The 25,272-nt window shown below is 53.6% G+C and overlaps 1 protein-coding gene across 1 annotated transcript in view; it reads left to right on the plus strand.

Annotated features, from left to right (window-relative positions):
* Positions 1-13,906, plus strand: part of ZC3H3 (zinc finger CCCH-type containing 3) — a 369,370-nt gene extending 355,464 nt beyond the window's left edge. The window contains exon 12 of the mRNA XM_074986583.1: positions 7,145-13,906. Within this exon, the coding sequence (XP_074842684.1) occupies positions 7,145-7,176 (32 nt within the window). The 3' untranslated portion in view covers positions 7,177-13,906. The remainder of the gene's footprint in view (positions 1-7,144) is intronic.
* The last annotated feature ends 11,366 nt before the right edge of the window (positions 13,907-25,272 follow it).

The following is a 25,272-nucleotide window of genomic DNA, read 5'->3' on the forward strand; positions in this document are numbered from 1 at the left end:
CTACAGTGCTCTACCCAGGGTTTAAGAATCCGAAGTGCCCTCCAACCTCCAAGAGGGTTGAGGGTTGATGGTTTCAGAAGTCTTAAGAGAGCAACACTGACAGGAACTACAGACCCCGAACTACCAAAACAGAAAAATCACCCTTCTGATGGTAACATCTGACTCAGATGATGAAATCAGCATGCATTGGTCTGCTCTGCTTTGGATTATTATTGATGCAGAACCTGTCATCAGCATGGACATATGTTTTTTAATGGTAGTCCATTGAACCAATGATGACAAATCTGTGCAGATCATCTGTTATTGGTCTCATGGTGTGCCCTCTGGTGACTGTATAAGCCAATTGTAGAGGTGCACATTTTGCTGCAGATGGTGCATGGGAAGTTCGCAATCAGTGGGTTGTGCATTGCTGATGCTGTGTGATGTCGTTCGCATGCCTCTTCTAGATGCTGGCAGCCGTCTTCCTCAAAGGCAATGCAGGTATTTCTGACTGTTGCACGCCACTGTGTTCTGTCACTGGCGGCATCCTCGAGGTCCCTAGGTTTGATACTGCTGTACTGCAGATTGGCTTTCATGGTATCCTTGTAGCGTTTCCGTGAACGACCTATACGCCGGATGCCCTGGGAGAGTTCACCATACAGAAGCCAGCGAGGGATTCTGTTGGCATCCATGCGGCTGACGTGACCGGTCTAAAGTAGTTGTGACTTCATAATCATCATTTCGATGCTTGTCATCTGGGCTCTCTCAAGGACCTCAAGATTGGGCACTTTGTCTTGCCAGCGGATCTTCATGATGTTACGGAGGCAGCGCGTGTGGAATGCTTCGAGCTGCTTGATGTGACGCCCATATAGTGTCCATGTTTCGCACCCACACAAAAGAGACGAGAGAACAACAGCTCTGGACACAAGCAGTTTTGTTGACATCCAGATGTTGTGGTGGTTTAGGACTTTGACACGCAGACAGCCAAGTGCCTGGCTGGCTTTGGATATTCACGCGTTGATCTCATTATCCAATGATCCATCACTGGATATGACACTACCCAGGTATTTAACGTTCTCCACTACTTTAAGCTGAGTGATGGAGATACTCGGGACAGGAGCATTTGATCCAGGTGCAGGTTGATGGAGAACTTCTGTCTTTCCGAGGCTGATAGTTAGTCCAAAAAGTTGCGAGGCCTCAGCAAGGTTGTTGACAATGTGCTGAAGATCGTTTTCAGTGTGAGCCATAAGGGCACAGTCATTGGCAAAGAGTTCCTCAAAACGGAGTTTCTGCACTGTCTTAGTCTTTGCATTCAGGTGACGGAGGTCAAAAAGTGAACCATCATGCTGGTATTTCAAGTATATACCTTGGTCCAGATCTTTCATTGCATGGTTAAGGACGCATGCAAAGAACAGGTTAAATAAGACAGGAGCGAGAACACATCCTTGTTTCAAGCTGTTGGTGATTGTTGAAGGGGGCTGATGTGGCTCCATCAGACAGTACTTCGCCTGTCATGCTGTCATGGAAAAGGCATATAATCTGGACAAACTTTCTTGGGCAGCCAAGTCGTATTAGAATGGTCCAAAGGGCTTCCCTGTTGACTGTATCAGACGCCTTTGTCAGATCTATGAAGACAGCATACAGGTGCATGTTCTGTTCAATGCACTTTTCTTGTATTTGTCTGACAGCAAACACCATATCGGCTGTGCTCTGGCCAGGTCGAAAACCGCATTGACTTTCAGGTAGATTTGCCTCGGAAATACTGGCTGTTAGGCGGTTCAAGATGATCCAGGCGATGATGTTCCCTCCAATGGAGAGGAGGGATATGCCTCTGTAGTTTCCACATTCTGCTTTGCTACCTTTATTCTTGAAAAGGGAGACAATAATAGTATCGTGGAAGTCCTGTGATATGTTTTCATCCTCCCAGATGCTGATGATCACGCTATGGAATGCTGCTAGTGCTGCTGGACTTGCCGCTTTATATATCTCTGCTGGTGTCCCATCTTTTCCAGGAGCTTTTCCTGAACTCATCTGGCTAACAGCTTTCTTAATCTCATCTATAGTGGGCGGAAAGTCAAGATCTGTCGGGACGGGTTGTTGTGGAATTTCATTGAGGACGTTATTATTCACAGTCGATGGTCTGTTAAGGAGATTGCTAAAGTGTTCTTGCCATCTTTCGTTGATGCCCTCTTTGTCTTTGATCAGCGTTGTGTTGTCTGATGAGAGCAATGGGGTAGTCCTTGGTTTAGAAGGTCCATAGACAGTCTTAATAGCACTAAAGAACATCTTTGAGTTGTGGGTCTCAGCATAGTGCTCAATTTCTTTGGCTTTGCCTCCCACCACCTGTCTTGTATCTGACGAAGGTCTTTCCGTGTTTTGTTCTGAAGGTGCTTGAAATGGTCCCGTTTGGAGGCTGAGGAGGGGTCATTCTTCCATTTGATAAAGACTTTTCTCTTTACTTCCAGTGCTGAGCATACGTCGTCTTGGTTCTCATCGAACCAATCCTGATGTATTCTTTTCTTTGGTCTAAGCAATGTTATTGCTGTATCAGTCACTATCTGCTTGAACTGATCCCACTTTCCGGTTACAGTACCGACCAGTTGACCGTGGGATGTTAGTTTGTTATTGAGACTCTTCTGAAAATTGTTGAAACATTGAGCATTCTTCAGTTTGGCTATGTTAAAAGCAGGTCACACATGCTTACGGCATTTGTGCCGAGAGGGAGCGATGTAAAGTTGAAGAGACATCCTGAGTAATCTGTGATCTGTCCAGCACTCTGCGCCTCACATTACTCTGGTGATCAGTACGTCTTGGATGTCCCGCCTTCTGACAATGGCATAATCTATCAGATGCCACTGTTTAGACCTAGGGTGCATCTGAGTCGTTTTGTATTTATCCGCTTGTCGGAATAGAGTGTTGGTAATAGTCAGGTCGTTTCCAGAACAAAGGCTCAAAAGGAGTAGTCCATTGCTGTTCATTTTGCCTGCACCATGTGGCCTGGTTACTCCTTCCCAGTTCTCGTTGTCAGCCCCAACTCGGGCATTGAAATCTCTAAGTAGGAGTAGTTTGTCTGTTGCAGGTGTGGCCTTGATCAATCTGTCGAGATCTTCATAGAATTGTTCCTTTGAGTTGTCAGGGCATGTTAGAGTGGGTGCATATGTACTGATGATGGTGGCATGACGTTTGGCGTTTAGTGGGAAGCGTAGTTTCAGCAGTCTTTCATTGATACCCACTGGAAGTTCTGGGAGTTGATGCATCAATGAGGTTTTTATTGCCAGACCAACTCCATGTATTCTATTCTCTGTCTCAGTCTTACCCTTCCAGAAGAAGGTATAACCACTTCCTGGTTCACGCAAGAAACCTTCCCCAGCCAATCTTGTTTCACTTAATGCTGCTTTATCGATGTCGTAGCGGGCTAGTTCTCGAGCAATGAGAGCTGTCCTTCTCTCAGGTCTTGCAGCAGCTTCTCGATCCATGAGAGTATGAACATTCCATACACCAATGGTAAGTTTTCTCAAATTTTTCTTCTGGTTTCGACCACAAGTAGGGTTGAACTGCCAGCCACGGCTTGCTGGCCAGTTGTAGCAGGGCAGGCAATTTTTAGGCCATCTTTTTTAGGCCCCTCCCTTACTAGGGTGAGCAGTGCTGTCCTAAAGAGGACTGCTCAGACGCCTGGGATGCTGCCGGGCAACTCTGCTGCCCCAGGTACAGAGCTGGATGACCACTTGTCCACAGGCCGCCTATGTGGGGGATTGGGACTACGACGCCCAATGGTAACCTCCACCTGTCGCTTCGCCCCTCCCCCATCGCCGCAGGACTTGGGTGATGTGATGATATGATGATTTGCACAGGACCTGTGCGTGAAAGCTTTTTAAGTGGTAGAGCCGTTGCACGGGAGCAATTCCACTCTCTCGACCTTGCAAGCCAGACACCAGTGGTACGTAGAATCGTCATGACTGGTAACTTCTTTGGTTGCAGTGGATGGCCTTGACGTCTTTCGTGCCTTGTCAAGCCCTTCACTTTCCACAAAGTGTTGCAGAACTGCCTTCTTGACCATTGGATCTAAATGATCTCTTCCGCCCAGTCCGCCGGAACTGACTTCGCATGCTGGGTAGGCACATCCGAAAATTCACTGAAAATTCACTGAGAGTTTGAGCCCCATCGGTTACACTCACCTGGTTCAGCCGGCCTGTCGAAGCCGTTTCCCGGGGTGTGGCTGCTGCGCATGCTGCAGCTACTTGGAGCCACAAGTGAGAGCTGAGTGACGGGGCGGGGGGGACCAAAGTGGACGGACTTCCCCCAGAGGGGTACGACAAGTCCCCCCAACAGAGGTACTACTCCTCCCTGTACATCCCATACACCCCTATGGACATACATATGTATTAGAAGCAGAAAGGGACATAGGAATCATTGGCATATCTGGCACACAAATATCTTGAGCCATCCGCTACGAGAATACCATATAAACGCCTGTTCTCACTTTCAGAGAGTGGAAACCCCAAATAATCCTTAATTTGTCTTTCCCAATGCAGCTAGTCTTACCCAGCACTTTCAGGTCAAAAGTAAATAAAAAGCCTGTACCATTATCTCCTGCAAACTGTAACCAAACTTGTTTGGCTGAGTGATTGGCTGAACAAGAAGGAGGACTGAGTGGACTTGTAGGCGCTTAAGTTTTTCATTGTTTTATTTTTGAATGCAGTTATTTTTGTACATAATTCTACTTTTGTAAGTTCAATTTTCATAAAGAGATTGCACTGCAATCCTTGTATTAGGTGAGATGAAAAATACTATTTTTACAGTGCAAGTGTTCGCGATAAAATATAAAGTGAACACTGTATTCTCTATTGTCTGTGTAGCAATTAAAATAAAAAAGTATAGAAATCATCCAAAATATTTAAATGGTATTTTCTTATTCAACAGCATGATGGATTTTTTACATAATTTGACAGCCCTAGGCTACGTCTACACGTGCAGACAACATCGAAATAGCTTATTTCGATGTTGCGACATCGAAATAGTCTATTTCGATGAATAACGTCTACACATCCTCCAGGGCCAGCAACGTCGATGTTCAACTTCGACGTTGCTCAGCCCAACATCGAAATAGGTGCAGCAAGGGAACGTCTACACGTCAAAGTAGCACACATCGAAATAGGGATGCCAGGCACAGCTGCAGACAGGGTCACAGGGCGGACTCAACAGCCAGCCGCTCCCTTAAAGGGCCCCTCCCAGACACAGTTGCACTAAACAACACAAGATCCACAGAGCTGACAACTGGTTGCAGACCCTGTGCCTGCAGCATAGATCCCCAGCTGCTGCAGAAGCAGCCAGAAGCCCTGGGCTAAGGGCTGCTGCCCACGGTGACCATAGAGCCCCGCAGGGGCTGGAGAGAGAGCATCTCTCAACCCCCCAGCTGATGGCCGCCATGGAGGACCCAGCAATTTCGACGTTGCGGGACGCGGATCGTCTACACGGTCCCTATTTCGACGTTGAACGTCGAAGTAGGGCGCTATTCCTATCTCCTCATGAGGTTAGCGACTTCGACGTCTCGCCGCCTAACGTCGAAGTTGGTGCCGCTACTTCGAAGTAGCGTGCACGTGTAGACGCAGCTCTAGTGTTACATTAAGGCTACGTCTACACATGCAGCCAACATCGAAATAGCTTATTTCGATGTTGCGACATTGAAATAGTCTATTTCGATGAATAACGTCTACACGTCCTCCAGGGCCGGCAACGTCGATGTTCAACTTCGACGTTGCTCAGCACCACATCGAAATAGGCGCTGCGAGGGTACGTCTACATGCCAAAGTAGCACACATCGAAATAAGGGTGCCAGGCACAGCTGCAGACAGGGTCACAGGGCGGACTCAACAGCAAGCCGCTCCCTTAAAGGGCCCCTCCCAGACACAGTTGCACTAAACAACACAAGATCCGCAGAGCCAACAACTGGTTGCAGACCCTGTGCCTGCAGCATGGATCCCCAGCTGCCGCAGCAGCAGCCAGGAGCCCTGGGCTAAGGGCTGCTGCCCATGGTGACCATAGAGCCCCGCAGGGGCTGGAGAGAGAGCATCTCTCAACCCCCCAGCTGATGGCCGCCATGGAGGACCCAGCAATTTCGATGTTGCAGGACGCAGATCATCTACACGGTCCCTACTTCGACGTTGAACGTCGAAGTAGGGCGCTATTCCGATCCCCTCATGAGGTTAGCGACTTCGACGTCTCGCCGCCTAACGTCGAAGTTAACTTCGAAATAGCGCCCGACGCGTGTAGCCGCGACGGGCGCTATTTCGAAGTTAGTGCTGCTACTTCGAAGTAGCGTGCACGTGTAGACACAGCTTTGGTGAGTCACTTCTTCCTCTTGCCCCTTGTCTTACCCGCTAGGTTGTCTGAAATGCATCCTGTGCTGGCACAGCCCACCCCTGCCCCATATATGCACTTTGTTCCGAGCATTAGCTTTATACTCTGCTCTGCCCAGGGCAGCTGTATGCATTCTCCAAAGCTTACTCGAGAGACCCAGTTTTAAAGTTGTGGTTCAGTTCCCTGGCAAACCGACTGATACTGGTAACTAATTGTTAGGCTGGCTAGTGCTGGGGTGTGGCGGCTGCTTCCTTCTGTGCTGGAGGCCTCTGTGTCATGGCTTGTTCAGCCAGCTGCGGATTAGTGTGCTCTGAGGGTGGGATGGTCCCGGAACTTCCTGCTTCCTGGCTCAGCTGAGGCCTGAACGATGAGGACAAGGACCTCTGTTAAGCTAGCGCCTGTTCTTATCACAGCTCCATTGGGAAAGCTGGAGAGCCTGACTAGTAGCTGTGCTTGGAAGATGGTCCAGTGGCTTTCTTGCATGATCCCTCATTGTGCATGGCCATGGAGGAAGCCCCTGTGCGATGTGATGTCCAGTTGTTGCTCACCAAACCCTACACCTTCATGCTGGCAGGGTTGTGCCCTGCTCTCAGCTAAGGGAGCAGAGTTTGTCCGTCCAAGCATGAAGGATACATCTAGCATGTGCACACAGCTGTCCTCTGCAGTGCTGCTACCCCTCTGCCCTTCCCACAGTGGGGCATCTGGGGCTCTCCGCTAGCCAGGTCTACTGCCATGGGTTGTATTACCCACCTGCCAGCTAATACCTTCGCTGTAATACTCACCTGCTGCATTCTCCTCCCCCTTCCAGGGAAGCCGCTGCAGATCAAGCCCCGGTTGTGAGTTCCTGGATTCAGCATCTCTCCAGCACTCCTCATCCATCCAAGAGTCCAGCAGCCGAACGCCTCAGGAAATGCAGCAGCTGAGCTTAGCCTGACACCTACCTCAGGACAGCGAGACGGGAGGAGGCCTCCGCTGATTTGTGTTCTGTTTTGATATGTTTATTTGCCCACATCCCAGTAACAGTGTCCCAGGCCCCTCCCCTCCCCAGGCCCATCTTGCAGGGAGGTGGTTTTGTACGCATTTTAATTTAGGAATAAATGATCTTTTAATGTGGTTTATTTAAAGCAGTTCCCTTCCTGAGCCCCGGGGTGACTTCTGCTTGCCCACTCCCGGCACGTTCTTGAGTTAGCAGGATCTTAACAATTCGTCATCAGACTACTGTGGTCAGGTTAGGTTAACCTGAGCCCAGTGATCACATCTGCGTCCCTGAGCACCCAGGAGCTCGGTGCTGTGTTTGGAGCTTTGCAGTCACAGTAAGTCTCCTCCCAGAGATTTGAGGAAGGGACAGGGATTAAAGAAACCTAACACTGGGAAGCTGCATTGGCCAGTGGTTGGCACGAGTGTATTCCAACAGCACTGTCTGTTAGCGGGAAGTTACGCTGCTGGATCAGAGTTTGGAGAGCTGCAGCCAGCCAAGAAGTGCAGTAATTGCTTTGAGATGAAGATGTGAGCATCATGCAACCCGCAGGGAGGAATTTGAAGCGTGTGCAAGGGGCCTGTTGCTTTCCACAGCCCCGTATGTAACCCACCAGAGCAGCCACGCAACATGAGCTCTGAAGCCATTTCAGAGACCTAGCTGTGCCCCAGTGCCAGGAAAACTGTGGGAAAGGGAGACCTTAGAGGAGTCACTCCTGCAGCCAGTGTGGGCAAGGAGTTTCTGAACTGAAATACAAGCTACCTAACAGCGAATGCACATGAAGGAGCCTCTTTGCTACTGAGGTGCCTACGACTGACAGAGAGACCTAGGAAAATCCTGTGATTCGCCAATGACTGGTGTGGCTTTCCAGGGGGATCACCTTCCCCCGGGAGAGGTAACCATAAGGCGATGCTGTAAGACTAAGCAGAGAAGGTGATGTCTGTAGTCACTGCAGTGGTTTTCATGCTGCTGCCATCATTGAGCGCTGCCCTGTGGTCCAGCTGCTTTGGGTCCGTGCAAAGAGCCCAGGGAAGCTGTCGGGTTAAGTATTCCAGGGCAACACCAGGCTTGTTAAAGCGCAGGATGCCGGAGAGTCGAGTGGGGCGGGGAGGAGCTGAGGGTTCTGAATTAGACTTTTGTTAATGAGGCTTTTTCATCTCCTCCACTAGGATAACAGCAGGCAGCAAAGAGAGAGGGAAATACCGACTGTAGCCCCTCCCAGCAGGACGTTTAGTGCCTCCATCGACCTGTGCTGAATTCCTGCTCATTCAGCGCTGGTCTATGGTGAATAACCCATGTTTTCTTGGTTTAGAAACTGCCATTCTATGATGTCTTGACAGGTTCCTACAATGGAGGTTTAGAGGGTCAGAGATGCTGTCGGCTTAATTCCCAAATGTAGAGGCCAAATACCCACACAGATAAATCCACCTCCACCCCTGAGAGGAGGCTGTAATATTCAGAGTTCCTGGGTTTCTTTGTAAGTGGTGCGTTTACTCGGGGCAGCCCCTAATGAAGGGCAGTCCCAGCGCTGTGCTGAGAGGTGATGCAGACACAAGCATTTCAGTTAATCTAGAGCTGAGCCCAAACCAACCCCAGAGCCAAACACCTCTGCCCCGACTCTGCCTTTAACATACAGCTCACGTTGTGTTATTGGCACGAACCAGATCCCCGTATCCCAAAGCTGGCACATTCCAAACTCTGCTCTGGGTCTGACTTATGCTGTCTTAGGTCCAGCCCCAGCTCTGGGGCTTTCAGAATCAGGGTCCGGACTTAGCAGACTCCACCCGTCTAGTGTGAAATAGACACATTTGCTCAAACAGTTTGGAACTTTTCAGCAGATGTAACGTGCGGGTGCAAAACTTTGAAGTTAATGCATGTTCTCAGCCTGTCCTGTACCCCTCCCACCCCCAAGGAGATGACCTGGAGTTGGGAGTCCAGTTTGCACTGGTATTAAGGCAGTTACCACATGGTGATGCCTTTCTGTCTCTAACTGATCGTCCAAAATTGCTCCAGCCGCACCCTCCTTGAGGACGTGAGTTACTCACCACGGTAGCATCTCTCGGTGACTTTGCAGAGCTAGCTGGCAGCCATGGAGTTTGATTGACATTTTTGCGGTGAGTGGTGAAATTCCCCCCATTCTGCAAATCTGCCTGGCTCATCTCCTCCCTTCACCACAGAGCAACAAGCTAATAAAAGATTGATTGTAACTATAATTGCAATCTGCCGAGGTCGGCACTTCCTCCCTGGCTCTTCACTGCACTGAGGGACGGAGGGAGCAAGAGGGGGGTCGTTAGCAAACGCCCACTTTATTGGGCTGTTTTTATTTTCCCCACTCCATTTCTTTATCTCCGTGATTTAACATCCTGTCGGTGCGTGTTCCCACAGACCTGGGAGTGCTGGCCATGCAACTTACCGAGGGCGCTTCACATGGAGAATGGCAGGGGCGGGTTTTTTCTTGTTTGTCTCCATCATTTTGAACTTTTGGGGGCTGAAGGTGGTTTTTAATGGGTGCCACCAAATTTCCAGGGATAACTCCAGAAATTCCTATCAAAACTAGACATTCGCACTAGCTCTGGCCTGTGAAAAGCACTGAGAGCTGCATAAGGGGGCCCAGTGACATACCCTGCTCTTCAGTGGAGCCAAGGAGATCCATGCAGGGTCATGTGACCTCATGGAAGGCCAAGGACCTCAAGATCGAAAACATCTACTTCAGTCGGGAAGGTGTCCAATAAGACTTCACGTTGCTGGGAATGGTCACTGAGAATGTTGGTGGGGTGCCCTGGAATTAGGATAGCAGGTGGCCCTAATGGTTCGGAGATCGTAAACCTTAGGGACAAATTTGTCACTTGTTTTCAGCTGTGCAAGATAGATTGGACCATCTGAAGGCCAGCTTTGGCCATCATTGCTGCGAGGGAGAGCGAGACAGGCCCAAACCTGGATCTGGAGAAAATCGACCAACTCATCTTATGGCCAACCTCAGTTTTCCCATTAGAGCTTCCTGGTGTGGGTGAGAAACAGGGAAAAGGAAAAGCCCTCAACTGAGTGGTCCCAGGAAAGCACCATCCGGGCCTGTCTCCTTCCAAATGCCCCCTTCTTCTGATAGGACATCAGCCAGTGTGTGCCCCACTGAGGGCTCTGGAGTGCGCAGGGCACGTGGGGTTTTGTCCGTGTGTTGCTCAGCGAATGGGAAGACAGGTGAGTCAGCCTGTGTGCTCTGAAATCCAGCAGCGAAGCGCTTTTTATCGCAAGGACTCCTGGTGCCACATTCCCCCGGGGAGTCCTGCTCTCAAGTGCAGCCTCCTCGGCTCACAGCGAGAGGGGGGAAGGGTCTGTAAGGTATTTCCTTGGTGGCACTCAGCCTCCCGATGCCCTCAGGTGTGCGGTGCCAGCAGGGGGCTCTGACACACACAGTCTCCAGGACGGTGTGTCTCCCCTAAGGTTTCAATGGCTTTCTACCCCATTTGCGTGCAGGGGTGACAGAGCTGCTAGGAGGGTGAATGAAACAGCTCATGGCATGAGGTTCAATCCAGGGAAGTTTCTCCCTGGGAAGTCCTATTTTACAGCCAAGCTGTTGTGTATGACCGCGAGTTCCTTGGCTCTGCTGGTGTTACCGGCCCCTGCCTGGACCGTGCCGGTTTCTTTACTGCAAAGCTGCCCTGCAGTGATTGCCTTCCGTGACTTCCTCAGGGAGAGATCAGGACGACCCCAGTCTGTGCAGGCCTGCCATTGTTACAGCCGCGCAGCATGTTCCCTGTGAGTCAGCACCACGGAGGCGAATGTCCAGCCAGGTTTTACTTCCCCACGCCCTGCCAGGGTCCACCAGCCCCTGCCTGTCTCCCCCCATTGATTTCTTCTGCTCCACGGAAGAACAATGGAAGGTTAACAGTCCTGTTTAGGGACAACAGGCTTGATCCCGCGAGGTCCTGAGCCCCCTGGTGATGGCACTGGGTGACGAGGGTGTTCAAGTGGTCGGAGGCTGGGTTCCCCACCTCCAGCACCAGGGCCAAATTCTGTCCTGCCTCCCCATCCCTTGTGGTGGGAATTGGGGGCCTGTTAGTTTCCCCAGGATAAATTCAGCACAGGTGGCGGGGTGGGGACTGGCTCACTCCCCTGCCAGGGCTCAGGATGGAGCCGTATCTTTCTGATTTGGTGCTTGGTGTTCACATCACTCTACTTACTGCCAGTGCAGGACTGAGAGCCCTGTAGGGGAAGGCTAAATGTGCAGAGGCGTAGAAAACCGCGGTAGCCCACAGAGCTTCTGACTTCTAAAAGTAGCAGCTGCCACTCAGACTGCCAGGCAGAAACGTCTCTGTAAGGGGGCTGAGGGGGGTTGTTTATAGGGTGTGAGCTCTTCCAGGAAGGACTGACAGATAGTATTTCGCTCCACCGCCCAGCAGATCAGCTGTTGGATCAGGGGCGTTCGCTGGCACTATGTACAACCGAAGCAGCTATGTGACCATTTTCCAGACCGAACGCTTTGGTGCATCTCACTGTTATCTTTGCGCCCTCATTTTGTGCTCAGTAGAGGCAGGCGGGGAGCATGGCCTAATGGTTAGGGCGGGTAACTAAGTGGGAGACGAGAGCTGGGTTCTGTTCCCGTTTCTGACCGAAGTTTCTGTGCCGAAGTTCCCCATGGGGATGTTTACACACCTCCGTGAAACATGGTGACATCTGCGGCACTAACTTCACCCAGTTGGGATGCTCCAGACTTCGGCGATTACTGGGTCACTTGTGCCGTGCAGATCCCACTGCGTCCTGCTCCCTTAGTTGGAGTGAGATGACCCTCGCACGAGGACGCTGTAATACAAGTGGTCCGTGAACCCCCCCCCGCCCCCACTGCTGCCTCGCTGATGGTGCAGTCTGCCAGGCAGCATTGAAAGAGACAGATGGGAGTGGTGGAGGGCAGATTTCTCAGTGCTTGCCAATTACACATGAGCCCACCTTTAATTATGTACAGTGGGACCAACAGCCACAGCAGGGTCCAGGGCAAGGTCATGGGGGGTCTGGATCTACTTGCCCTGGAAGGGGTGGGGCCGGGGCAGAAGAGGTGGAGCCTGTGGCTGTTAGCCCCACTCAGATCACACCCCCACTCCCACCCTTACAGCCACCCAAAGTGGCACAGCAGTGCTGCCAGGCCATTTCAAAGGAGCCCGGAGCTCTGGCCGCCCCTGCTGCTGCAGTAGCAGTGGTGGTGGCCAGGAGCTCTGGACCCCTTTGAAACGCCAGGCACCTGGGCAGCTGCCCGTTTGCTCCCTGCCTCAGCAGAGGGCCTGATTGTGTGTTACAAGCCATCAGAAGGGAAATGCTCGGAAGTTGCATGCAGATAACACGCCCAACCTAGCTCCAGGCCTCAAAACCCAACGCTGTGCTCCCTGCCAGAAGACTTGATCATTCTCTTCGGTTCACCTCCTCTGGGGCACCTGGCATTGGCTACTGTCGGCAGACAGGATACGGGGCTAGATGGACCTTTGGTCTGACCCACTATGGCCGTTCTTATGTTCTTATGGGAAGCTGAGTTGGACAACAGAAACGACTCCGGCTTTGTGCTACGTTTGCCGGCTGGCAGCCCAGAAACGACTCTGAATTCCTCACTTCGTAAAACATCCAACTTCCTTCCTTCCATGAGTCTGTCTGCACAGCAACTGGACCCCCATGGCTAACCTGTGCCAGCCAACTCGGGCACATGGGGCTCAGACTGCAAAACCGGTTAGCCATCAGGGCTCATCCTGGAGCCTGGGCTTTAGGACCCAGAGCTCAGGCTCTGACAAACAGCCCCCAGGAGAGTTCGCTGGCCTGGACTAGCCACAGGCTTTTCTTTGCTGTGTGGTCAGGCCTCGTGAAAGCCACTTGGGGTTCTAGAACCCCCTGTTGGAGAAGGAGTTACCTTCATGTGATCTAACATGGGATAGGAACATGGTGCCAGTCAATGGGATGGGTTGTGCCCTTCATGTCTTCCCTGCTTGCAAAATCCAGAGGAGCCAGAACAGCGACTTAGGCAGCGTAGGACTTACGGCAGTAATAACGGCCTTGTGAAGCATGAAACCGGGTGTCCGTCACCCTTCAGGTGATGCTCCTTGGAAAAGCTATGAAACCAAGCGTGTTCAAAGCTATCTGTCGCTCTGTGGTGTCTGTGTTTGTGCTGGGGTTTGTCTGTCATAAAGCTCTAAGGTCTGTGTCAAAGGAAGCTATTTTTAATAAAGAATTCCATGGTCACTGCGGATACTAAAAGTATTCGATAATTGGCACTTTTTAATATGTAAATAAAGATGAATGAAGAGTTTGTGAAAGAAGTGGTTGATGTGTGGCTTTGTTCTTTTCCTGGTGTGTGAGCAAAGGTTTCTCCTTATCCCCGGCGTTACCAAGGAAATACCCGCCTGAGCATTTTTCACCGAAACTTTGTTTTGATGAATCAGAATTTATTTTTTCAACACTGTCCCATTGTTGGTGGCATTTTTCAGGTTTTTGTTGACAGACAAAAAATCTGAAAAAAAGTTTGGCTCTTGACAATGGAAATGCAAAAGTTTTCCGTTTTTGGGGAGTTTTTTTGATAAAAGTTTCGTGAACGCTTTGTGACAAAAATGTGTGTTTTGGACATTTTTAGCAGAAAATAAAATACGTTCGCTGCCACAGCTCTGGTTAATGGTGTCTACATTTCTAACTTCCGGGAGTGTGCAGGAAAGGAGCGCATGCCCTGTTGCATAGGTCCGTTGTACTGTCTAGAAGAAGCAATATACACACACTGTACATAGAGATTAAAGTAACGTCTTGAAATTATCTTATATTCTGAAGGCATTTTCCTGGGGAGATGATGCATGCAAAGTGAAGCCTTTTCCTTGTGTATACCAAACTCTCAGAAGAGATTCCCTTTAAATTTTGTTGCTCTGAATTAGACAACATTTATATTTTGTTGGGCTCTCTCTCTGCCTCCTCTCCCTACTGATTTTATTTTAGTATTTGTATCTTGCATGTTTGCAAGGAGCTGGAAATGAGTGACTGTGGGGTGGTCACTCGATTTCCTGTTCTGTTCAGTCCTTCTGGGACATCTGCCATTGGCCACTGTCAGAAGGCAGGATCCTTAGGTAGACGGATCTGGCCTGACACAGTATGGCTGTTCTTCGGTAACTGTTAAATGACAGCTTGGTGAAATGATCCAGACGTGGGACAGAGTGTCTGTTCACAGCTCTAGCTCTGACTTCAGCATTGTCTGTACTGGGATAAATCCTAGACTGGAAACCATATTAACAAAATGTTGTAATCCGCCCAGTGTGAAGACCATTGTGATCTGTTCTAACCTCTTGCTCACTGACTCCTGCATCCAGCCGCTTGTTTTTGTAGTAAGACTCCCACGTCATGGGGTACCCATCACATCCTTGCAGAAGTTGTTCCGATAGTTAATCATCCCCACTGTTAAAACCGTGTGCCTCCTTCCTACTCTGGTTGTGTCTAGCCGCAGGGTCCAGCCCTTGGTCCTTGTTATCTCTGTCTGCCAGATCAGAGTCATCTACCATCAGCAGTGGTCCCTGGAAGCTGAGCATTTGGGCAGCCACCCAGGAGAGAATCAGGCGCCACTCTGCCGATGAGCAGAGCACCAGCAGCCTGCGTTCCTGTTGGCGGTGCACAGCCACACCTGCCTCAGTGCACACAACAAAATTTATTCTGCCCACAGGTGGAAAATATTAGTGGGAACCCTGAATTTCAGCATCACGATTTGCCCGTTGGGAGGACAACAGCTGTGCTAAAAACTGCGGGAGCTGGTCATGGTTAACCTCCAAGCTGCACATTGGACCCAAAGTCTCAGCACCACACCCCCAGGTCTGATGGTTTTAAACACAACTGTCCTCATTCGCTCACCGGGTAAAAATCATCTCTGAGGTGTCTCTCTTGGGTTGGAGCCTGTGTGGTGCTGAGACCCCTCTGATTTCTCCTCAGCATCGGACACCGGCTCACGCTTCCCAGGATGAGGCCTTTCAAGGATGGACACGTAGGTGATTCTGGAAGGCCCCGGGTCATTCTGTGGTATGTATCCTGGATGGCTCGAGTGCTGCGGCTCCGACCTTTGCGCCGCCCTATGCAGTGCAGCTGGCAGGCCTGCATTAGCCCCGCTGGATCTATAAACACAGCTCAGAGGCAGCTTGAGCAGAAGGCACCGCTGGGAGCAGCAGTGAAGGCTCCTTAAGGAGCAGAGTAATGGGGATTAAGAATCGTGCTGAAATAATTAAGCTAGGAAATTACTCACTCATTTAGTGCAGCAGTTCTGCTGCCCCCGGTGCCTCCATCCCTCTCCCAAGGAAGGGTGTAATTTATTGCCGGCTGCCATTAAGTAGATGCTTGGAGGTGATTAATTTCGGAGTGAGAGCCGGAGAACAAGCAAAGGCCCCCTTGGAGCTGTTGCTGGGCCCAAAAGCTACTGGCGACTGGATGTTTCTCCCCCCACTGAAAATGCCTTGTCCTCCTCCAAATAAACAGAGCCCCGTGTGCTGGGCGTCCTCCCCAGGAGATGGGCCTGTGGCCTGCAGCTCCTGTGCAGCGCAATGGGCTGTCACTGTGTATAGCTATGAGCTGTACTCCAAAGCCCCCTGCAGAGCTACATCCAGCAACCTGGTTAAAGAGTCAGTGTCTGTCTATCCCGGCTACCCCAAGCCCATCACTGAGGCCTGTGGGTGACACACGTCTGAGCTGGCCAGAGAGATCCAGGTGTGAACAGAGGTGGGTGTTACGAGGCAGATGCGTAGCAGGAACAGCCTGAGACTGCCCCTGTTGTGACAGGCCCAGGAGGGCTTGTCCCGGGGGCTGGCGGTGGGGCCGTGGCCGAGCAGCAAGACAGTCCCTCCTGTTGGAGTTGGTGGTTCTGAGGGAGATGCTGTGGCAGAGCCAGGGGATGTGGTGTCATGGACCTCCCCGAAAATCCTCTGTCGTCATCAGGAAAGGTCAGGCGACTGCACTTAAATACAGCACATCCCCAGCAACCTGCTGCCGAGGGTCCCAAAGCATTTCATCCTTTAAGCCTCCCCCACCCATGCCACTGGGGTTACTGGTCCCATTTTAAAGATGAGGAAATAGAGGCCCAACGAGGCCTGTTTCAAAGAGCTACATAATAAGGATTGCTGCTGGTCTCAGGGTAATCTTGAGAGGCCTCAGGCAGAGCCCAGCGGCCAGTTGTGCTAGGTGCTGTACACAAAAAGGAGGGCCCTTGCACAAGGGGCTAACATCTTGATAAGAGGCCATGCGAGGGGATGCAGAAAGGCAAGGTCTGAGCAGCCATGAGCAGGACCATCTCTGCTGTAGCGGCACCATCATCGCAGGCAAAAGCTTTGCAGACATGAATAGGTGAGACTCAAGAGTGAGTGACCTGCTCAAGGCCAGTCACAGTTCTGCGGCAGAACTGCGAGCGTCTCCTGAGTTGGGTGCAGGGTCTCTTGCGTGGGTGTTCACTACTGTGTTTCGGAGCTGTGTGTGTGTGATGATGGGAAAATACCAAACGCGCTTCTTATTAGTGACTGTGGCCAGGACACCTAGAACCTGCTGCAGGAGAAACGGCTCTGTGCTAAACTAAGGAGTCTGATTACCCTGCCCTGTGGGGCCATCTGTACTGCTGCTACCTGGCAGGAGGGCTGGACAGGAAGGAGTGGTGGGAACTGGTTGCCCCTTACTGCGGGGTGGAGGTGGAGCAGGCAGGGAGCCCCTTGGCTGGAGCAGGTGTGAATGGGAAGTTTGCATTGCAGCTACGCCGGCTCTGGGAATACCCAGAACAGCTTTAATCGCACAGATGTGTGACCTGCTGTTGACGTGTGCCTGTCCTCCATCTTATCTCCTCCTGGTCCTCTGGGCGGTGTACGACACTGTCTTGCCCCAGACTGGTGCATCGCCTCAGGCCCCAGCCACCTAAGTTTCCTGAGTCCTTCCTGCTGGGACTCCGCCCGTGAGGAATGATGGGAAATACACCCCAAAAATAGACACCCCCCCACTCCTGTGGGGTCCCACAAGGATCAATGCTGTCCCAGTAGGCATCTGCCTGCATCCCCCAAGTGCTGTGGTAGGATGACTTGGCCTCCAATGTCCTGGTGATGCACAGCTCCACCATCTGTGGACGCCACCGCCAGCAAGATGGCCCAGTACTTGGAGGAGAGCAGCTCAGCTGGCTGAAGCTGAAGCTCGGCAAGACAGAGGTGAGGCAGGCAGAGGAAATCGCTTGGGAGGCGTTTTCAGCTATAGTGGTCTCCTTCGGTTGAAGGGACACGCCCAGAAGTGGTCCAAGTGGCGGGTAGCCACCGAGCGCCAGCACTGAGCTTTCATGCAGCTGCTTCTGGCAGCACAAATCATGAATCAGAGGTTGGGTAAGTAGGGACCTCTTGCGAACCTGCGGATCTCCCTTAACCCCTCCGCCGTCACCCCCGGGATGTGGGGAGACCAACCCTGACAAGTCGCCCTGCCTCACTTAGAGCAGTGTCCCCTGTGTAATGCTTCCTACAACGTCTGGCTGACTAGGAGCGCCCCCCATCCTGGTGGACAAAGACCTGGCCTCAGCGAGACAACTTTGTCCATCCAGGCTGGCGTACCACGGTGCAGTACACCAGCAGGAAGCTGTGGGCTCCTAGAAAAATCCAGAACTCCTCAGACCAGCTCCATGCTGGCTTCCCACATGCAAGTTCTCCAGCCTTGTCCTCAAGGAGCTCAATGGGCGGGCCCAGTAGGGCTAAACCTCCAGGAGATAGAACAGGCCAGGCAGCTCTTCACCCAAGTGACAGCCATGGGACTTTCTGCCCTTCAGGTAAAGCTGGTCTGAGGCTGTGCAATGACCTTACCCTGGAAACAGTCTTCTCAAAAACCTTCGCCCCATTTGCTCCAAGCGCCCAGAGTGTTTCCCAGGCCGGTGCATGGCCACGGGGCGGTCGGGGCTTCTGAGAACCTCCCTGAAGCGAAACTCTCCTGTGCCCCAGTCCCAGTCGGGGAGAAGTGGGTGGCAGTGGAGAGAGCACAGGCCAGCACACCTGTGACCCAGCAGCTGGATTTTAAGGGATGGATTCTCGGTGGATGAAGGACTCAGCCAGCAGAGGGGGAGGTGAACCCTGCCTGGGAAGAGAGGTCGGCAAGCGGAAGCCGAAGGGTGTTCCTGGGGGGTGCCGGAAGGCAAGAAAACCACACGAAGGCTTTGCCAGCTGACACCCTCCTCCCCCTGGGGGCTCTGCTCATGAGATGGCACCTCCTCCTGGCAGCTCCGGGCATTAGCTCTCTTCCAGGCCGGCAGTTGTACCCCGACACCTGTTCTCACTCTGCCGCCCCTCTCCTGCGCCAGGAGCTGCAGCCATCTCTTCAGAGTGAGCTGGCTGGGGGGTGGCCCCTTCCAGGGTATAGCATCTCACTGGCCCTGCTGGCCAGGTGCTGCCACTCCTGTCAGTGGCTGCTGAGGGAACCCAGATCCACTGTTACTCCTGGAACCTTACAATGTGCAGCCAAATCTGCACTGTCCCCAGCCTTGCTGCTCTGTCCCTGGGCTACTTCCTGTTCCTCTCCCAGCTTTCTTCTGTGCCCTCCTTTCTCGGTACCAGGCTCTAGGGTCCTCCTCATTCCCTGGGTTCCCTGCTTCCCTTTCCAATGCACCGACAGTGGTACCTCCTTCCCGGCTTCAGACCTTGGCCTGTGCCGCTGTGCTTCAGCTTTCAATCACAAGGGTCCCTTCTCCAGCTAAACCCTCATGGATTAATTGGCCCAGTCCTCCTCCACTCTTCTGGTGTGGGGCAGAGGGTGGAGGCTGAACACCTCATCACACTTCCCCCCACAGAGAGCAAGGGCTGGAGGGCTGATGACCCAGCTGACCTGAGGAGCTAGAGTGGAGTGAAGGGTGGCTGGAAGAGGGCTGCCTTGATCCTGGAGAGGTACAGCTGGAGAGGCCTGAGGACCTGGGGGCGTGAGGGATGCTTATCTGGTTGTGTTGTCCCAGGGGAAGAGCAGGGCTGACCCCAGTGGATTTTGATGGAAGACCTGGAGAAGATCCCAGGTGTGGTGGAAGATGCTGGAGCAGGAGATGTACCAGGGCGATGGCGAAGGGGACTTCGAGGACTGTTTTGCTGGGGGAGAAGTGAATGCGGCGGGTGCGGGGGGCTCTTGGGGAGGGGTCCATGAGCTGCGTTTTGGTAACAAGCCAGCCCCAAGCTGGGCATGAGTCAGGAAAGCTTGCAGGGAGTTCTGGGGAGTCAAACTGAGGCAGACGCTCTAATCGTGCTGCTTAAAGCCTTTTGCGGCAGCATATGCAGCACAGCAACCCCTGCAGTAACGCTGGGGTGCTGGGACTCTCCTCCCTTATCAAGTCACCCCTCGGTGCTCCTTGCAGCGTGAGGTCCCCCCAGTAACAGAACAGGAGCTGTGCAGGAACAGCGCCACCTGCTGAATCTCCCCTGCCCTGCAGTCACAGAGGCGCTCAATTCGTCAGGGCTGCCCTACGCTGCCCCAGAGAGAGGAGGGAGAGTGGACCAGGTGTAACCGATATCAGCCCCGAGAGTCACTGCACGACTGGGCCTCAGACCCCTGGTGATGGCAGCGGAGTGAGATCCCGGCCCGGGGAGGCAGAGGCTGTCAGTCTCCTTGTCAGACGAAACCCGTCACTCAGCCCTGAATTCCTGTCAAGAACATTCCTGGCCCTCCCAGCCAAGCAGGGAAACCCGCCAGCCCCCACACTTTTCCCAGAAGTGAAATGACCTCTGCGGAGACACCTGCCACCCTCTGATCAGTGAGCCAGATCCTTGCCCCTGCTCTCGGGCCGCCCCGCTGAGGCCTGAAGGACGGGAAGCTGGCTAAAGTCAGATCTTCCTTCACTTTGCAGGTGCAAGGGATGAGCTTTCGAGAGCACAGCTGGTAGGGAGGGCTGCTTTCCAGGGAGGAGGATAGATGTCCTGCACCCACCACCCTGACGTGTCGGGGGCTTCCTGACACCTAGCAGTCATCTAGTGATGCCCTGTGGCATGCTGCCTGGGGATGGGTCCCGCTGGGCTGGAGGCCCCTGGGTGCGAAACCCAATGGCACCCCTCGGGTTGGGAGTTGGATTTCAGGTATGTAAACAAGTTGGGCCATCTCTGCTTGCCAGCCAACGTCGGTCACTGGCTGCAGCTGTTGGACGCACTCTCCCCACCGGGGCCGGGCCCACGCGGGTGGACTGGCTGGGGCTCTCAGGCCGCGTTAATGCTCCTGGCAACAAGTCACTGGGGGGACAGGAGCCAGGTCGCGCCAGGCAGACAGAGCTGGGTGGGGAAGCAAAGGCAGGAGACAGCCAGCTCTCCTGTCCCATGCCATAGGCAGGGCAGAGGCTGCCTCCTCCTCATCCATGTCTCTAACTTGCTAATGTCCCAGTGGGCAGGTCACTTAGCAGCTCTGTGCCTCTGTTTCCCACCTGTGAAAGGGAGATTACAGCACGGCCCTGCCGCCCAGGAGACCAGAGAGCATAAGCACATTAAAGACTAGGCCTGGTGGTGCTTCACAGTGGCAGGTAAGAATTAGGGGTAGGTGGAACTCGGGTGTTCTCCTCTCTGTACCCATCACAAGTCACTCATATTAGTGCCAGAGTCTGTCAGCATCTGTGAGCAGGAATTAGTCACCAATGAATTGCAGCTGTCTCTGGTGTGGAACGCAGCCATTCTTTGGTACCCCACAGCAACACTGCACAAGAGTTTGGGATGGACGCGAAGGATTGTATAACCAGTTGAGACAGGGCTGTGGAGAGGGTGATTTGCGGGAGGAGAATGGAGCAAACCAGAACCCAGCTCCAATGTGAAGACCAATAGCCCTCCTCTTATTTACTCCCCCGAGAAAGGGCTGGCTGGTCACTAATGACAGTTAGTAATCAGGATCTCTGCTTAAAGACAGTTGCTGTGGCACGTGCAGCACAGCTCCCCCTCTGGTAATGCTGGGGAGCTGGGACACTCCGCTGCTCCCTGCAGCGTGGGGTCCCCCCAGTAACGGAACAGGACCTGAGCAGGAACAGCACCACCTGCTGAGTCTCCAGTGCTCTCCAGTCAGAGGCTCTCAAGCTACTTACCACCGGGGGTGGCGGCCATGTGCCTGCGTGCTGTGTGGGCTGCAGCCGATAACGTCTGCGTGGGCTGTCCCGGGGGCCGTGGCGCGATGCTGAATGGGCTGAGAATCGCTGGCACTTCAGAGTGAGGAACGGAGGCAGGGGGAGATCTGGGCTGGAAGGGGCCCAGCCTGGCTATTATGAGTTCAGGGCCTGCAGATTAGGTGCAGATGTCTTCCTCTGCATCCCAGTCCTCAGCATCGTCTCCCCATCTGTCCCGTGCTGCAGCACTGCTCCTGTGGGACACACGCCCAGTGGGGGTGGGGAGCATTAATAGCAGGGATCTTGCTCCTAGAGGCAAAGCACAGTGCTGGGCTGGGGACCGGCTGCTCTCCCCACAAGCCCAGCACCAGCTTGGCCTGCAGGCTGCAAGGCACATTAAGGCTGTGTCTACACGTGCCCCAGACTTCGAAATGGCCATGCAAATGGCCATTTCGAAGTTTACTAATGAAGCGCTGAAATGCATATTCAGCGCTTCATTAGCATGCGGGCGGCAGCGGCGCTTCGAAATTGACGAGCCTTGCCGCCGCGCGGCGCGTCCCGACGGGACTCCTTTTCGAAAGGACGCCACCTTCTTCAAAGTAATAAGGGGACTTCGAAGTAGGCGGGGCCCTTTCGAAAAGGAGCCCCGTCGGGACGCGCCGCGCGGCGGCAAGGCTCGTCAATTTTGAAGCGCCGCTGCCGCCCGCATGCTAATGAAGCGCTGAATATGCATTTCAGCGCTTCATTAGTAAACTTCGAAATGGCCATTTGCATGGCCATTTCGAAGTCTGGGGCACGTGTAGACACAGCCTAAACGTGCTGAAGAGCAGCCTGTGTGGTTGGTGATGACTGGGAGACCTGGCTGTGGAGGAGCCCGGAGAGAGACCGAGGCCTCTCTGCTAGGCCGTGCGCTGGGTCTGGGGGCGTTGGTGGTACCTTGGCGCTCGGGGGGCGGAATGCGCTACCACCCCCTGCAGCAGCACTTTGCAAAGACGGCCGCACACTTCCTCCGCCCCAGCCCTGGGCTGGGTTAGCACAGGCCTGAGCATTTCCCTGGGGATAAGGCCCGGGGATGGGGGAGGCAGAATGAACGGGCTGAGGAGGGCACTACCAGGTCCTGAAACATGGAATTGGGATGGAAACAGTTCCTGGGCTTTCTCTGGTGGTCACAGCCCAACACTGCAGCCTGCGTGGTTAGGCCAGGGAGCAAAGGGGACCCCAGCCTCCGGCCCACTCTTCAGGGTGGGTGTCAGGTTGGTGGGACAAAACCAGGGAACCAGGGGCGGGGTGGGGGGAGTCTCGTGCCCACCTTAAGTTCCACAGGCTCTTAAGGGTGGGCAGGGGGAAGGCTTTTCGCTGTGAAGTATAGGGCCCTCCAGCAGTGCTCCCTGGGAGCTGAGCGCTTGGGCTCAGGAGTGATTCATATGCTGCCCGGCTGATTAGCACAGTGCCCAGAGCTGTCAATGTGTGTTTCTAGGGTGGTGCACATCTGCACATGTCTTGGTGCACATAACAAAATTTATTCCACATGCAAATGGAAAATATTAGCAGGAACACTGTCTTCCTGCCCCAGGCTGCCACGGGGCTCTGTGGGGACGGCACAGAACGGGGGCACCAGGATTCCCAGCCCAGCTCTGCTGTAGACCAGCTGCGAAGTGGGTCTGTGAGTTTCCCCAGGCCTCAGTTTCCCCAGGCATTTCATGGGCAGGAGGGTTCTGTGCCTGAGGAGCAGACTGAGAGGGCTCCAGAAAGGCAAAGTACGTTTTTCTCAGGCACAGACTTGGAGAAAAGAAACCCCACCCCCCACCCCTGCTATAACCCCCTTACCGCTCCCTTGCACTGCTCTGGGTTTCACTGTTGAATTCCCCCCTCCAAACACAGACCCTGACCTCATGAGCTGGGACAGAACCACAGCCCAGAGGGGGCAAGGCCTGACCTGGCTCCTGCCTGGTGGCACCAGCCCACGGTGTGGCTGCCATGCCCGTCTACATTCCCTTGAGAAGCTGGCTGGCCTGCCCAGGGCGGGGAGGTGCTGCTGCTGCTGCAGTCAGCTTGTCCAAGGCACCACCCCTTCATCTCCCCTCCGATGACTGGTTTATTTTCTCAGCCTGGGAGGCTCTGAGAGGCCCGTAAGAACTGGGTCGTTGTTCTCCTGTGTCCCAGTCTGCTCTCAGGGCACCCAGGGAGTGAGCCCCACCTGCCTGGGCCATAAGGGGCAGGGCTAGAAGAGTTGAGACTCTTGGGTTCTGTGGGCGAGGCTAGGACAGACTGCTGGGTTCCGTGGGCGGGGCTAGAATAGTCGAGGCTGCTGGGTTCCGTGGGCGGGGCTAGACCAGACTGCTGGGTTCTGTGGGCGGGGCCAGAATAGTTGAGGCTGCTGGTTTTGTGGGCGGGGCTAGAACAGCCTGCTGGGTTCCGTGGGTGGGGCTAGAATAGTCAAGACTGCTGGGTAGGGTGACCATCCATCCTGGTTTTGGCTGGACAGTCCCGTCTTTGGGACGCCAGGATGGCGTCCTGATTTATTTTGTCAAAGGGGCTAATTGCCCCCTATTTTCAGGCAGCTGCTACCCCCTTTCCCTGGCTGGGAGAGCCAGGAGCTGGAATTGGCTGCAGCTGCCCCCCCAGCCTACTTCTCTCGGCTGGGGGGGCCAGAAGCTGGCCCCCATCTTCCCTTGGCTGGGGGGGAGCCGGGAACTTCACTGGGATGGTGACAGCCCCCATAGGGCAGCCATCTCCTGACCTCCAGAGAGGGTGACCATCTGTCCGATTTTGGCCTGGACAGCGTCATTCACCTTGTCCCGTACTTGGGTGGGGGGGGCTTGTGGTCACCCTCCTGCTGGGTTCTGTGGGTGGGGCTCGAATAGTCAAGACTTTTGGGTTCTGTGTCCAGCTTCTGCTGCCCACGTGGGATGCAAGTGACTTGGGACAAGTCCCAGCCCTTTGCCATGCCTCAGTTTCTCCAGCTGAAGAACAAGGGTCCTGCCCACCCCCTGAGAGTGTTCACTTATGGCTTGTAGCCCTCTTTGGTGAAAGGGGACAGAGCAGGGGGACATCCCAGGTGCGACCCAAATTGAGCCAACTCCAGGAGCGGGCGAACGACTGTCCTGCTGTCGACTGGCTGATCGTTTGCTGTGGCTGGGGACACTGGTGGGACCCTCGCAGCTGTCGGGTGGAATTGTAGCCCTGGGTTTGAGTTGTGCGGGTTAGTCCCTTGCGCACATGGCCACAGTATCCAGCTGGCACTGGAGCTGGGGGCGGGCGGGGGGGCGAGAGAGAATATCAGCTCTTCCAGTTATTCCAATTCCGAGTGCTTCTCTCCTGGGGAGCCCCGGTCCAGCGAGCCGAATTGCGTGGTGGGTTCAGGCTCTGGGGAAATGGCTTTAGGGGTTGGGGAGAATTACACGCAGCCTCCCAAACTCGTGTCACCGGTGACCTGTTCCAGATGTTGCGGCAGCTGGCCAGCGGTTGAAAGGCGCTCATTGTTTGACCGAAGTTTCCCCGGTTGCCTGGGGAGCTGGTGAGAGAGATTTGGGGGGAAACGGTTAAATAAAAAATCCCCCAGCTGTTTGACTTCAGTGCTGGGTTTCCTGGAGGGGAACATCTGCAAATCAGGGGAGGATGGGTGGAGAAGCTGTGATTCACACGGGTTTCTGATGGGGGAGCCGGACCCGGGTTTTCAGGCTTGGGATCACAGCCCCTCCTTCTGGCTAGGCCGGGGTATGGAGCCTGAGTTATTTGACAGACATTGAGTCTGATACTTTTAAAAAGCCCCTGACTGTCTCCCATCCTGTGGTGGTTTCTCTCCTGATTGGAGAGCTGCATCTCATAGAGCTGGAAGGGACCTCAGGAGGTCATCACGTCCAGGACCAAGCACCCTCTCCCTTTTTTTTTTTTTTTAATCTATTTGCCCCAGCTC

This window comes from Carettochelys insculpta, chromosome 2 (assembly GCF_033958435.1).
Source record: "Carettochelys insculpta isolate YL-2023 chromosome 2, ASM3395843v1, whole genome shotgun sequence".
Classification (NCBI taxonomy): Eukaryota; Metazoa; Chordata; order Testudines; family Carettochelyidae; genus Carettochelys; species Carettochelys insculpta.